Source organism: Microchirus variegatus (assembly GCF_963457635.1).
Source record: "Microchirus variegatus genome assembly, chromosome: 9".
NCBI classification, from domain to species: Eukaryota; Metazoa; Chordata; class Actinopteri; order Pleuronectiformes; family Soleidae; genus Microchirus; species Microchirus variegatus.
Window position 1 is genome coordinate 10388032 of NC_139810.1, and position 14301 is coordinate 10402332.

The 14301-nt window shown below is 39.5% G+C and overlaps 1 protein-coding gene across 1 annotated transcript in view; it reads left to right on the forward strand.

The window, feature by feature from the left end:
• The window catches only part of LOC310931412 (poly(rC)-binding protein 4-like), a 61612-nt gene that overhangs the window by 36346 nt on the left and 10965 nt on the right, over window positions 1–14301 (forward strand). Inside the window, exons 7-11 of the mRNA XM_083894551.1 lie at window positions 4406–4534; window positions 6132–6206; window positions 8683–8754; window positions 12798–12839; window positions 13413–13488. Coding sequence (XP_083750677.1) covers window positions 4406–4534; window positions 6132–6206; window positions 8683–8754; window positions 12798–12839; window positions 13413–13488 — 394 coding nt within the window. The remainder of the gene's footprint in view (window positions 1–4405; window positions 4535–6131; window positions 6207–8682; window positions 8755–12797; window positions 12840–13412; window positions 13489–14301) is intronic.

Genomic DNA, 14301 nt, shown 5'->3' on the forward strand with positions numbered 1-14301 from the left:
TATTTGTACAGCACCAAATCACAACATACACTGAGCACAGACTCAGTCTCACAGTGAATTGAAATACGACTGAAGAAACGGGTTGGGGTCGCCAGCTTTCACCAGTGCTGTGCTAAATACACCAAACTCCTCTGTGAAATATTGAGATTCTAGACATTTTCTTGCTAAATGTTGGAGATTAACGCATGTTTTCAGGATTCTTAAGTCTTAAGTCGCTCATGACTCTTCCGGTGACGATGCTCTCTGACCATTCAGTGGCCAGCTTTGAAGTAAAAATAAAAACAAGTAGAGGTGAGTCGAGCCAAGTCGTGATAGAACTGTAAACTAATCGAAAAGCGTCAATAGTGTTTGAGCTAAATTTGAATGTGAATGTGTTTTTCTCAACTTCTGCCAGACGCCACGCCACAGCTCAATATTAAGGGTGCTTTCACACCTACAGCATTTGGTCCCGTGTTTAGTCCCTTGGTTCGGTTCGTTTGCGTATGTGTGAATGTAATCTCGGTACTTTGGTGCGCAGCAGATCAACCGAGACCACCCCTTCAGGCGGGTTTCGGACCGCTTTATCTGCCCTACTTTGGTACGGTTCCTCTGGTGTGAAAGCAACCAAACCGCGCGCCAGTGGCGTGGAACGTCAGCGCTGCTGTTTTGCGACATCCTCTGCCCAGCCCAACATTTTTCTGACTGGTGCGGACCAAAGCAATCGAACTATAGGTGTGAAAGCGCACTAAGATCCAGTTGGGGCTGCCAACGTGGTACGTGAGTGTCTGTTATTATAGGATTTATTCAGCTAGTTTAACAATGGAAAAAGGTCACCGCACCAGGTGTATGGTTCAAGATAGCAATAACCAAAGCTGCACCTGATCATACATTATTTTGGGAACAACATGTCCCTTGGCTTTCAAATGGGACCAAGTACATTTTCTATTATATATTCTTACGCGGGTATTGTATGGAAAATGTTCCAATCCAAAGCGTCAACAACACTTTGGTTTGTCCTTGACCTAATATACACGGAAAAAGGAAAAAGGAAAAACCTTTACACTATTAAGCTTTTCCTGCTGTGGTTCTGTGTATGCGATACACAAGTTGTTGTTCTGGGCTGCGGCTCATGTGGAGTTTCTTAATTTTCCAATTATTTTGACATGAACAGTTATTTACGGCCCCTAATGTGACCATCTATCTTGTAGATGTTGGCAGTTATTTCCAAAATTAACACTTTAATCTGGTTGTGGTGCTGGAGAAAAAAAGTTAGAGGTAGTATTCATCCTCTGTAGGCCAAGAATGTTAATCCAGAAAATCCTCAATCATCATCCTGTATTATCGTTGACATTATGAAAAATGAAAGAAAGAAAAAAAGATCTTAATTTGGCAACAGACATTCAAACCAAAATTAGGAAGTTATATAACAAAATGTGGCTGTTATTGTCTTTTAAATTTCTCAACTATTTTCTTTTTTCAATGCATTGTTGTAAATGGACAAAAATGAAGCAATTCACAAAGCAATTTACAAAGTGTTTGGGATAAAATCAAGGAAAAATTATTTGTAGCCGGGGCCCATGCCTCTGCATTTAGGTTTGTGCCGGAGTAAAATTGGATTTCAACCATTAAGGCAGGAAATTAGTGAGACAAAGCGTCTCGAGACAAATCACCTCAGCAGCAGTGGCAGCTTTGAAAGGGAAAAAACAACTCCTGACTACATTTAGGCTCAGTTGAAACATTAGGATTAAACTTATCAGATCTGATGCCAGAGACATCTGACTCAGTACCATTCTACAAATAGGCTCTCCCATTTTAGCCTGTACCTTCAACGGTCTTAGCATCCACTGGGTTTCATGACGTTAGATGCACTTTCTCATCACATTTACAGTCCAGCTTTGTTTTGTTTGTTTGGTTTCCACAGGACACATGTTCACACAGGCAGTGGCACTTTGGAATTTGTGCCACCACAAATCCTCAGCATACGTACATGAAGTTGCAATCGAGTTCCTTGCCGATACACACATGCTAATTTAAGGATGCGTCAGCTAAAATTTAAAGGATCACATTACGTTTCCAGGCTGTGTTCGACTATGCTTTGCAACTGGACTACTGTCCATGTTCTGGTATTCAAGCACTATTGGGGGAATTGACTTGGATGAAGAGTCACACTTACAACCTTCGCTAAAATATAAGCCAGCTCCTTAACTGCTGGTCAGCTGTCTTGAAGGGTTAACTTTGACTTTTTAAGATGAAGTTAGTGATTAAAATTTCTGATATAGATCAAAAACCTTTGCATTGTCCTAAAATCAGTGTTGACAACTTAGCGACTTTGTCGCTATATTTAGCAAGTATTTAGACCCCTCTAGCGACTGTTTCTGGTGTTATTAGAGACTTTTGGAGAGTAAGAGATTATCACCCCTCAGCGTCCAGACTGCAAATGAATTGTGCAGGGACGAAGTCACCGTTGGCGTGTGACCAACCAGAGTGTTTCTTTTGGGTCACTTTTGCTTATCCCAGATAGATAAACATATTTACACAGTTTTTGTCTCTCCCGTGCCTTTTTTTCCTCACTTCTAGTGACTTTAAGGACAGCCAATACCTACTTTCCTTACTGAGGGTTTGGCAACTCTGGCTAAAGTACAATGTAGGCATCATGAATGGAACAAAGTGGAGCAGTGCTATTAAATCCCTCTGTGCACAACCTCTAAATTCTATCATTTGTTGCTTAACACTCTCCAACACCAACACATGCTTTTTCAGCTTTCCTGAAAATGTTGGGCTAACTAGACACTTTCTGGTTGAGCTAGCTGTTAACATGTGGAGCATGAGCCTGTCATCTTTGAACTTTAAAGTGTTCAATAATTTAAACTGATGTAGAGTAATATTTGGTCTCATCATTCCAAATAAATGTATCAGCCTGGTTTTCTGACGCTGCTGTCTTATTATTTATTGAAACAAGTCAGACTCGAGTCCGACTGAATATGATGATACTGTATATTCAGTAACTTCCAATTACTGAGTTAGTACAACTAACATGTTAATATGTAAAAGCCCACTTTTAGTTGGACCAGCGTGATAATTATTTCTTTGTCACATAAATGGACATGTACTGATTTGATCTGAAAACAGCCTCTGTCAAGCAAAACTATCGGATCTTTTTTAGGGAGCATTTGAGAGAGAGTTGTATGTAGCTGATCAGCGATGTGTTAAGTCATATGATGATGGTTTGAATTAAGGCTGGCTTTACACAGCAACGCTCCCGGGTGAAACCGACAAAATATTTTATCAGATGTGCCTTTCGTTTTTGGGGCTTAAAAACGCAAAAAAATGAACCCACCCTCCAGAGTGGAAATCTTAAAAACGCTCCGCTGTCGCGTTCCCGTCTAAAGGGTTGAAAACGCAAAAGTGTTCTCTGAGCTGCTCACGCTGGTACGACGCTGAAGTTGGCACCACATTCGCCTCCGGTTCTACAACAACAAACAAGTGGGATTCGATCCATCAGTCGGACATTCAAGTTGCCTTAGCTGCTCTGATACATATCCAGGAGTCATTTCAGCATTTACGCCGAGTTAATGTTGTGGTTTTTTGACTGTGGGCTACTCAGCGCTACTAGAGAGAAGTAGAAGGACGTTTCAGGGCATGCGCGCGCTCCTGGTGTTGTTGTATGGCAGTGCTTCACAGCGCCACCTAGCCACCTGGCATGCGTACTACATCAAATTTCACACACTTTTGCGTCACCGTGTGCATGCAGATTTCCACTCAAAGACGCTTTTGCGGTTTGTGTTCAGATCGTTGTCGTGTAAAGCCAGCCTAAGATTGGGCAATTTGGTTTACATCGTGATGTTTTAGGCTATATCCCGTTTTTGCTTCTCAAAGGAGAGTGACAACATACTGTAAATACTAAAATAAAATAGCTACTGAGCTGTATTACGTGATCTTATAACACTTTAATTTCAGATAATACCTGCTTCATTTCTTTGGCTTTTTAATGTTAAATGAAGGATAGTTACGTGTGTTAGAAACAATGTAATTGACTATAAATATGTTTATATTCTGCTATAACACAAATAATTAGGCTTATAATGAAAAGTCTTAAGTGACTTTTTAAAAATATCAAATTGTCAATTCTGTCTATCGATAATTCACTCTTTTATTCAGTATAATAAATATGATAGATTCAAAGTCATCACAGATACCTTATCTTGATACAATGATATCCGAACGGACACTTGCTTATATGTAAAAGTTAAGCGCTGCGGTTTTAACAACGCACATCAGTGCAGATTATCTCCTTTGAAATAGGAGGAAAGATAAAAAGTCAGCTAAGCCAGCAGCACAGAAACAAGCCACTGCAGAGTAATCACTGCTTGTCTTATCGTCAGAATCAAACTTTTTTTTCTTTTTTTAAACCCCCTCCCCTCTGCAGAGCACTGGAGCTCAGATACAGGTGGCAGGGGATTTGCTGCCCAACTCCACTGAGCGAGGGGTGACGATATCTGGTAATCAGGACTCCGTAATCCAGTGTGTCAAGCTCATCTGCACAGTAATCCTGGAGGTAAGAAGCACGACGTTTCTTCTCTTTACTCCAAATTCTCACACCTATAGGTGACATCTTTTCAGAGCGATGCAGCTTCTGAAATAATTGCTGCTGAGTGCTGACAGACATGTCATTTGACACACATGCAGTTAATATCTATTCCACTGCAGAAGATTTGAATGCATTTTTAAATTTTATTGACTGCTAGCTGTAAATGTTTTCATTGTTTATTTTATTTTATTTAACTTCGTATCGTATCGTATTTCATTTCCTATTCTTATTTCTATCTTATTCTGAGACTTTATTTTTATTTTTATCAAATGCTTGCACTGAGTGAGATGAGTCAAATCAAATTCCTTGTTGCATAAAGCAGACATGGCCAATAAAGTTGATTGTGATTCTGATAATACCATAATACCAGTACACAGTACCAGTACCAGTACCATTTCAACACTTAGGTAAATGTATTTGTATATTGAATAATTTAGGTCCAATGACTGTTTGACTGTCTAATAGTGTTTATATATTGTACATTGGTATTTGTGTTGTATATAATCTTTTTTTTTTCTTCTTGTATATTTTTTCGTAGTATATCTTACCGTAGCTACTATCTTTGTATATGTATCATAGTATAGCCTGTGAATCTCTGTTTTTCGTGGTTGGAGAAGCAGGAAAGCAATTTCAAACTATTTCTGATTCTGATAATATAACAAGCTGTTGCTTGGAACTAGATTGACAAATGTATTGTTTGGACCTTATATTCCATATAAATTCCATTCTCAGGTCACAGCTCAGTTCAGTCAGAAAGAGACGCTAAGCAGCTGAGAGGAAAATAAACTGACGTGCAGCAAAAAATCTGTCCACTGTTAGACAACAGCTCTCTTGAGAGAAACCAAGTAGGAGTCGAGAAGAAAAAATAACCCCAAGGACAGTTGCTCCCTGTGTGTACACGGAGGTGCACAAGTCCTTTTTGTTTAAGCGTTGCAGCTGGACCTGACTGACTAATTGCTAGTTTGATCCAGTTTTCCAGGGCTTTCTTCAAAGGCCTGTGCATTTCATTAGGATTCTGCAGCAGCGGCTTCTTCCTTTTTTGGCTCTGAGATTTAAATTATGCAAAGTTATACAAAGAATTTACTGTGACTGTTCCTGCAGAAAAGATGTTCTATATTTACCCCCCCCCCCAAAAAAAAAAACAGCATCACCCAAAACTGCAGTTGCTTGATAAGATCTGTCATGTTCACCCCACAGTTTAATCTGCTTTTTCTTACTGGTGCTAAAAGAATTTTATCTTCAATGAATGCTTGATTTATCCAGAGGGCAAAACCTCCACAGAGCCCCGAGGTCTGTGCTGACTAAAGCTTTCACAAAGATCACTTACTGCACTGCTTCAATTATTTAATGAATGATTAGTGTAATTAAAAGAAATCAAGGAAGGAAATAATCCCAGTAGCAGTTTGTATCATCGTTAATTTTTTATTGTTTAGCAACATGGCCACTTATGGAATCTTTGCCGGCATCGTTTCAGAAATTGTAGAAATTGATTGTAAATTGTGTTTTTTTTTTTTTTTTTAACAACCTAATTTCTAATCTCTTATTTTATTTTCTGACTCTTTAGTCTCCTCCAAAGGGAGCCACCATCCCATATCGACCGAGTCCTTCACCAGCTGCCCTCCTCATTGCAGGAAATCAGGTAAAAGGGGTTGTTTTACCACTCAAGTTACATAGATTATCAATGAAAGATGGGATGGGCTCTTTTCCATGACCTTGAAGTCTTTAGGAGGTTCAGAGTAGGCGGATCAAGGTCGTCAGCCTGAGCAATGAGTTTTGACTATGACAAACGGCATCACTTGGCTTGTGATTTAATGTCTTGAAACAAAAAAATCGTATTTTGGGGCCAGAACCGTCAAGGTTCTTTGACACCACATGTAACCACATTTACTGCACCCTTCAGTAAGCTGTCAATCACTAGCTGTATATTTGAACGAGTGAAGGCAATTTCTGAAGGAATTGCAGTGAGATTGCTGCCCTCTGCCCAAGCTGAAGCCAATCTGGTATGCAGCATTTACTTTTTATGAAAGAGAAGTTAAAGTGAGTGAGTCCTCTAACTTATGGTCTGATTGTTAAATTGGTGCAAAATGAGGGATTGGAAGTCCAAAATCTGAATACATCCATTAGAGCTGTCATGGTGGTAATTACAAAAATTATATTATTGCAGAGGATGACAAGATACAACACAACCGCACATGACTTCATCTAGGCAGAAACTATGGCCACTGCGCTGGTGCCTAAAACAGGTGCTGTGTCCGTTTATGAGCACCAGTGCATGACGAGTTAATACATATTGTGTCTATTATGCTCTCAAACACAACTCCAATTACTTTTGCTTTTAACTACCGTGAAATATCATTCCACTGGATATACACTCATTTTGTGTAATTCATCAAAAGTATAATCACATACAGTCCTAATCCCAGCCTAGCATAGGGTTGCCAACTTCCAGATAAGATAAAATAAGGAACATATTGCACTTGACACACATTGCATGTTTATTGGTGTGCAGTCTAATCTGCTGATCTGAATCAGCTATGTGCCACCTGCAAATAGTGGTGGCTATAGCGAAAGCACCTCATGAGATATAGAGCAGGTCCTTTAAAAATACACACAGAGCTACCGAACTACTTATTCTAAAGCAAAGATGTTTTTGCTGTCATCAGACATTTGTGAACTGGAGAGCTGTGATGTCATCCACTCTTGCTCTGAACCTTCCACATAATACATACTAACATGAAATTCTGTAATACACTGGGAGGTTCATGGAATTTAAACTGTAGCTGTAACGAAAGACCCAATTTGAGGGATGAAAGTCCAACTCTTTGTGGACGTTTGAATTTTGACGTTAGTTTTACTGAAAGATTCTTCTCTGAAGTATGTGGAACCAGTAACTATTAGAAATTAGTGCTTCTTAAGTGTGTTTCAATGACCCTGTCTTTGGGAAAAGTTTAATATTTCAGAAATATTTTCATTCATATGATTTCCTAATTAAGCTAAACACTGAAACTGAATGAACCTGAATGCTTTAAAGTTTGAGTGACGTTTCAAACTCGCAGTATCTACAACTAAGTTAATGGACAAATAACAGCGGGATAAGAAGAAGAAATGGCCGTCGCCGAACAATATATAGCATCCACAAATGATTGGATCAGTGAGGATTGATGTCAATGGCAGGTCTGATTGCAGCCTTAAGGAACATGTGTTAATTAAGTAATCAAATCATAATTTATTCAGTTTTGCAGTCCTACAATCAAGCAAGAGGTACAGTCATTTTCTCCATTTCTTATACAAACTGACATGATGGGGTATTGACAACATACAATTTTATATGCAATTATGGTTGGCAAGACATGAAGAGCCAGTGAGTTCAGATTTGTGCTCAAGGCCACCTACATGTCTTGGTTGCAGTTTTGTAGAAATCTTAGTTTGGTGGATCGACCGATGACTAATTAGTCTGAGAGAAGCAGCTGGGACTGAGTCTCTCACCTTGACAACTCTCATGAAAGTCCCAGCAGTTACTTGAGAGGAGACATTTCCAATAATCAAATATTTGATTGGAGCCTTGGTGAACCCTTGTGTAGAAACAAGACTCATGCAGGAGCTCCTCAGTGGGGGATCGGGTGGTGTTGGTGTGTGTGTGTGTGGCTGGGATTGAGTGCTACAGATGCCTTTGTTTTAGAAAGCACAGATACACACCCTCCCTCCCACAGAGTGAGTCACAAGATTAGCAAGTGAGACTGGAGACCTGCCGTCTCCTGTGGCTACAGCAGCACTCAGATACTCTGCATAGCTGTCAGCAGTCTTGACAGTGTTTGTGTCGCCTCAACTCTGGTCAGTTTCACGAATGGCTTTGTGTTTTTGAAATTCCTCATAATAAGCTATGAAAGTGCAAACCTGGTGTGAGCTCTTGATGGTCAGTTGTGGCCTTTAATGACGGCTGCAAAGTGCATTAATGAGTGTTTGTGCAATTTGTGCGAGGAGACAAATGAATGGTCCAGTGGTGTGCAGATGAGGCACAACCTAGTTAGGTGTGATTGATTAAAATTGATACTCAGTTTAAAGAAAAAAAATCCTCACTAACCAACTCACTTTGTGCTTCTCCCATGTGATTGTAGGTGTTTGAGGCGTCAGAGTTTGCACCTCACCCTCTGTACTCTGTTACCCAGGGCGGCCTGGACCTCCAGCAGGTAACTGAACAACCATTCATGTATTATAATATGTAAATACATATGTTACATTATATACAGTATTAGGGCTGCCGTGGAACACACGGTCGGTTAACAGCAAAAATACCCAGGTTTGCGACCCGGTCAGAACCATGGCCTTTCTGAGTTTGCATGTTCTTCCACTGTTCAAAGACATGCAGATTTTGGAGCAAATTGGAAACTCTAAATTGACCATAGGTGTGAGTGTGAATGGATTGGAGTAGAGTTAGAGAGTTTGTCTCTATGTGGCCCTGTGATAGATTGGCGATCTGTCCAAGGTGTACTGGTGCCTATTGCCCTCTGTCAGCTGAGATTGGTTTATCCATGTGGAGGATAAAGCAGTAGAAGATGGATGGATTAGGGCTGTCAGTAACATTAGAATAATGAGTTAATGCAAATTCCTTTTAAACATTTCTTGGTTAAGTTGCATGTTGCAGCTGAAACTCCCTCCCTTTCCAAGTGAGTTGGAGAATATGTTGCCTTCAGTTGGCATCAACATTCAAAAGATGTTCAGTTTGTCAATTGTGGGTGACTGTAAAAAACATAGTGGTCCAAAATGGTGGTCTTAATAGAGATGACCCAGCTCCAGCTCATTCTAGAGTAATGAAAAACAACAATCCATACAACCAGATGATTTGACTCCTGAATGAAGCGAAATGGAAATTGTTTAATCAAAATGTTACACACTGGGCCTTTAATTCCACTTTTATTCCTTTTGTGAATAAAGCATGTTCTGTGAAAATATGGAGCTGAACTGTGAAGTAAGTTTCACAGCATGTTGAGATTAGAGGAACGGCTACGAAATGCATTCAATGACACTGGTAAATAATACATTTTGCAAACACGCAAGCAGTTCTGCAGCCAAATGCTTGCTGTTGCTGCCACCCTGAGGTAATAGATGGACTAACTGTATTTCTGTTGTTGCCTGCAATATTCTGTACAGTATTTGTCTTTGTTTACACATGTAGCAATGATGATTGAATGAGTCCACTCCCATTTTGATAAGAGTATTAAACATTTGACAAATTTCCCTGTAAGGTTTATTTAGAACAATTAAAAAAAAACATGATTAATTTGCAATCAAGCGTTTCCAGAATCAGCTTGCGGGCTTCAAACACTGGTCACCTAAACATCGCTGCAGAACACATTCAGAAATGAGTTTCAGGTTTGTGGGAGTGGGGGTGGGGGGAGATTTGAGTGCTGAGTGAGAGCAGGCACTTGTTTGGTATGTCCAAATTTACACAGTCCATCATCTGGCATTAGGTATTGAAAACAACAGCTGAGTGTAAGCTGCAGCTATTGTTCTAGCCTGTCATAAGAGCTGTAACCCCTCCCGAAACACGACGCCATGTCGCTCTCTCACACACGCGCACACACACACACGCATACACACACACACACCACGGCGGCCCCATCATTTCTTTTTTAGCCTCTAGCTCTGCACCAGAAACATTTCAGCTTCAGGAATATTTCTCCCATGACAGCAATAGTACACACTGTCTTAATATCAGAATGGATGTAACATTTTTCGACAAACCTGTGCTCGATTGGGAAAAAAAAGAAAAAAGAGTGCAACTGTGGGTAATAATATATAAATAGTTCAAAGATTTGGAATCTGTCGTGCTATTAATGGCAGGATTATTGCGTCTAACTTGTGGTGTTTGTGTGCTTTCCTGTATAAACACAGCTGAAATGTATTAATGTAAGGGCTCAGCTCTGCTCTCTGCTTTATGACGGTCAGGGATGGACTGGTAATAGTAGCCAGACTCCTGGCGTCAGGCAGAACTGAGTTAAGCTAAGTGCTGTCTGCTGAAACCATGACTGTAACGAGGGAGGAGACACCACCCTCACTAATTGCAGGCAATAGACAGATATTAGTATTTCACATAAATAAATGATAAAGCGTATTCAGTGGAAGAGAAAAACAAAGGCGAGCATTTTTTCCAGTACGATGAATTTTACATTATGTGGAGCCAGCGGGCAGCATCTCACTATCTACTATTACATGCTTTTAGCAAATCCCGTAAAGAGTCATTTCACCTTAATTACAGAAAACAATAAAAGCATTTTTTTTACTTACTTAGTTGTAAACAATCAAACAAATCTACTTTAATCTCCTTTTGAGACCAGTGAATAATCACCCTTAATTATAGGAAGCACCCCTTAAACGCTCAAAAAATTATGCTAAATACTTTTTCATCACTTTAATACTTTGAAACCTTTGATTTATTAAACTGAGAATGTGCATGCAACTAACAACGACGCACTACTTCTCCTTAATACTCAAATGTTGTTAAATATGTGTTTTAATGTTGAAACGCCGCCTCGTCCCAAATCTTAAATAACTGCAGAATATATTATTGTTCATGAATAGGTTTTAGAACAGGTGTAAGGACATGGTGTGCTTTGGTGTAAAAATAGCACAGTTTGTGGTGGAAAAGCAGATTAATCCATGTGTCGGTCGTTCTTTCCGCATTCAATTGAGAATGTAAAAAATAAAGAAATAACGGTTCATCATATCATTATTTGTTTTATAATCGCAAAATTAAAAAAAAAAACGAAGGTTGATCAAACCTGATTTGTGATCAGTCTGGATGATCCGATCACAAAAACCACATTCAGAGGAGTTTTGAGGACATAATGTTCTCATTCCTGAGCTGCATGAACACAATCTGTCCCCAGGACGGATTAGAGAGCGCCGCCTCCTCAGCTGACATCATCTAATCCGCAGCAGTGTCACTATTACTAATGTACACGGTGATTTATTTGTTTATTTATGCTTTGAGTCACTCACAGGGTTCCCATGGGTCCTTGAAATCCTTGAAAGCTTGTGAATTTGAAAAAGGCCCTTGGCCTCCCACTGTTTCATGCCCTGCATTGCTTGATGTACGTAGGCCTAAGCTGAACAAACATCGAGTCATAATTGCTAGCGGTGTTGTGGACACTGTCCACCGTCTTGCTCCACTGTTGATGTGGTAGTCCCTGTAGAACAATGACCAAGTAACGTTAAGCAAGAGAGAGCAAAATTACGGACCGACATCCCAGGGACAATCGCTTGTCCAGATGCAGAGTGTGCTGCAAATCAATAAAAGTGAACACTATGAGAGAAGCGGTTCTTTCAAGTTTCCTCACACCTTAAGCTGTGTCAACACATTCAATTGGTCCTGGAAAGTCCTTGAAAAGTCCTTGAATTTAAGGTCAACCAAGGTGTGGGAACCATTCAGCTCCTTGGGTCTCTAGTTTTCCCTCTCTGTCACACACAAACGCAGCAGTCATGACATCAGTGTGTCCAAAAGTCGGTAGCAACTGGATTTGATGTTTGTCTTGAAGACGTTTCACCTCAAATCCAATAGTATTTTTTCAGTTCAGAGAATTCATCCTCTTGGATTACGATGACTTTGATGAATGCAAATTTACACAGATGATCATCAGTGTGTGTTTGAATAAAGGTCCGGGAAAGACAGACCCGATCCTTCACAGAAATACGATACATCTTGAATGCATTTTAATGCAAAGTGTCATCACTTAGTGCTGTCCACATGTGATTAGCTCATGTTAGTCCTAATTCTGAACAGGACCAGAAGAGTATAAGATATTCTTGACAGCCATCTGTGTTTCACAAAATGTTTCCTCACAGGAGCTGCTTTGTGACACTGCTCATGTTGAACTCAGTGTAGTATCCAAACTAACAGGCAGATATTCCCTTTTAAATCTTTTATATGTCCTCAGTGCAGTGAGTGTTACAATCGAGTTGACCTCCATCACACGGGAGCAGATGGATTACTCCAAACCAGAAATATAAAACTATAACTCTGCTCTCTGGTCAAGTTCATTAGAGGTTAATAAGATATACATCCTCCACATAAGTTCAGAACTATATAGAAAATCATTGAACCTCTACTGGAGGAAAAAAAAAAAATTCTTGCGTCGGCAGTGGAGCACTTTCATTAAGAGGCTGCAGGTTTATGACATTTGTGTGATGTTTTATTGCTGTAATTTGCCTAATGCATGATGCTCTCTTTCAGGCCTATACTTTGCAAAACCAATACGGCATTCCACACTCAGAGGTATGAACACGTTTATGTATCCACCCACTCAGAAACGCTCTCAAAATATAATTTTTAAGGTTATTTAATAAATGTTTTTGATACGTATATACACATATATATATATATTTATATACACATGCATACATATATACATATGGCTAGGCAGTATAACATATCAATATCTATCAATATTATGACGTGAGAAATTGTCTATCATCATATTTTGATGTGACATCTCCGTCTTCTGATTGATTTCAAGGCTGCTGGAGAACTGATATTGAGGCATTTAATCAAATATAATATTATGATATAGAATATTGATTAAACATTTTTTGTGTGTACATAAGAAAACCCAGTGAACAACTCTTGTTCATTTGAAGCCTAAATTATTTGTGTTACAGCAAAATCGGACCATGTCTTATTGGGCATTTCATTGCTTCTTAGCTGTATAATTGAGTCAATCATTGCTTTTATTGTTATATTATATCACAAACCTTTAAATACACACATTTTCATTCAGAGTTCAGAAAAACAGTCTGTGCCCAGAATTAAATGAAACATATTATAATATTTCTGCACTGAATTCCACAGCTGGCCAAGCTACATCAGCTGTCAATGCAGCAAGGTCTGAGTCCCATTGCCCAGCCTGCTTCGACTATCATACCTGGTATGTACACAAGTCACATTACTCTTTGTTTACATACATCTGACACTTAATATTTTCTATACTTGTTTCCTTAAAGAAGTGGGGAACACTTTACAATATTTTTAAATGCTATTCAGCTTAATGCTGTTATTAATTAATTTAGCTGAAAAGCTTTAAGTAACTGTAAACGTCTTTAGTTAAAATGTTCTTAAAGGTTGCTATCTGCAAATTGAAAATTTGTTTTCCTTAAGTGACACATTACTGAAGAATACTTTACCTATATTAGAGCTCCCATAGAGTGGTCCTATCGCACATATGTGAGTTATGGAGATCTACTTACATACATTAACTTGTTTTTATGGTCAAAAACCTCCTAGTTGCTCTAAATGAGCCGATAGAAATCTCTCCTCACTGAAGCTCTCGTCAGACGTGCTGTTTCAGACTGTAATCTCACCCCCAGAAGACAGACTCTGTTGTGATTGGCCAGCCAACGAGAGCTTTCCCAACTGTCTTGTGATTGGCCAATACCTGGAAGTGACGTAATTAGCACGTCAGCCCTCAGAAGTGCAGCTCCCCCTCTGGAACGGTGGATGCAATGCTACTTATTATCAAAACATTGTTTTAACAATGTTTAAAAATAGCTATGTCACGACTCCCCGCCGCAGTCTGTTAAAACTGTTTTGATAATGAGTAGCAGTGCGTCCACCGTTTCAGAGAGGGAGCTGTGCTTCTGAGAGCTGGCATGCTAATTACGTTACTTCCAGGAACCTGGCCAATCACAAGACAGTGGGAAAGCTCTCGCTGGCTGGCCAATCACAACACAGTCCGTCTTCT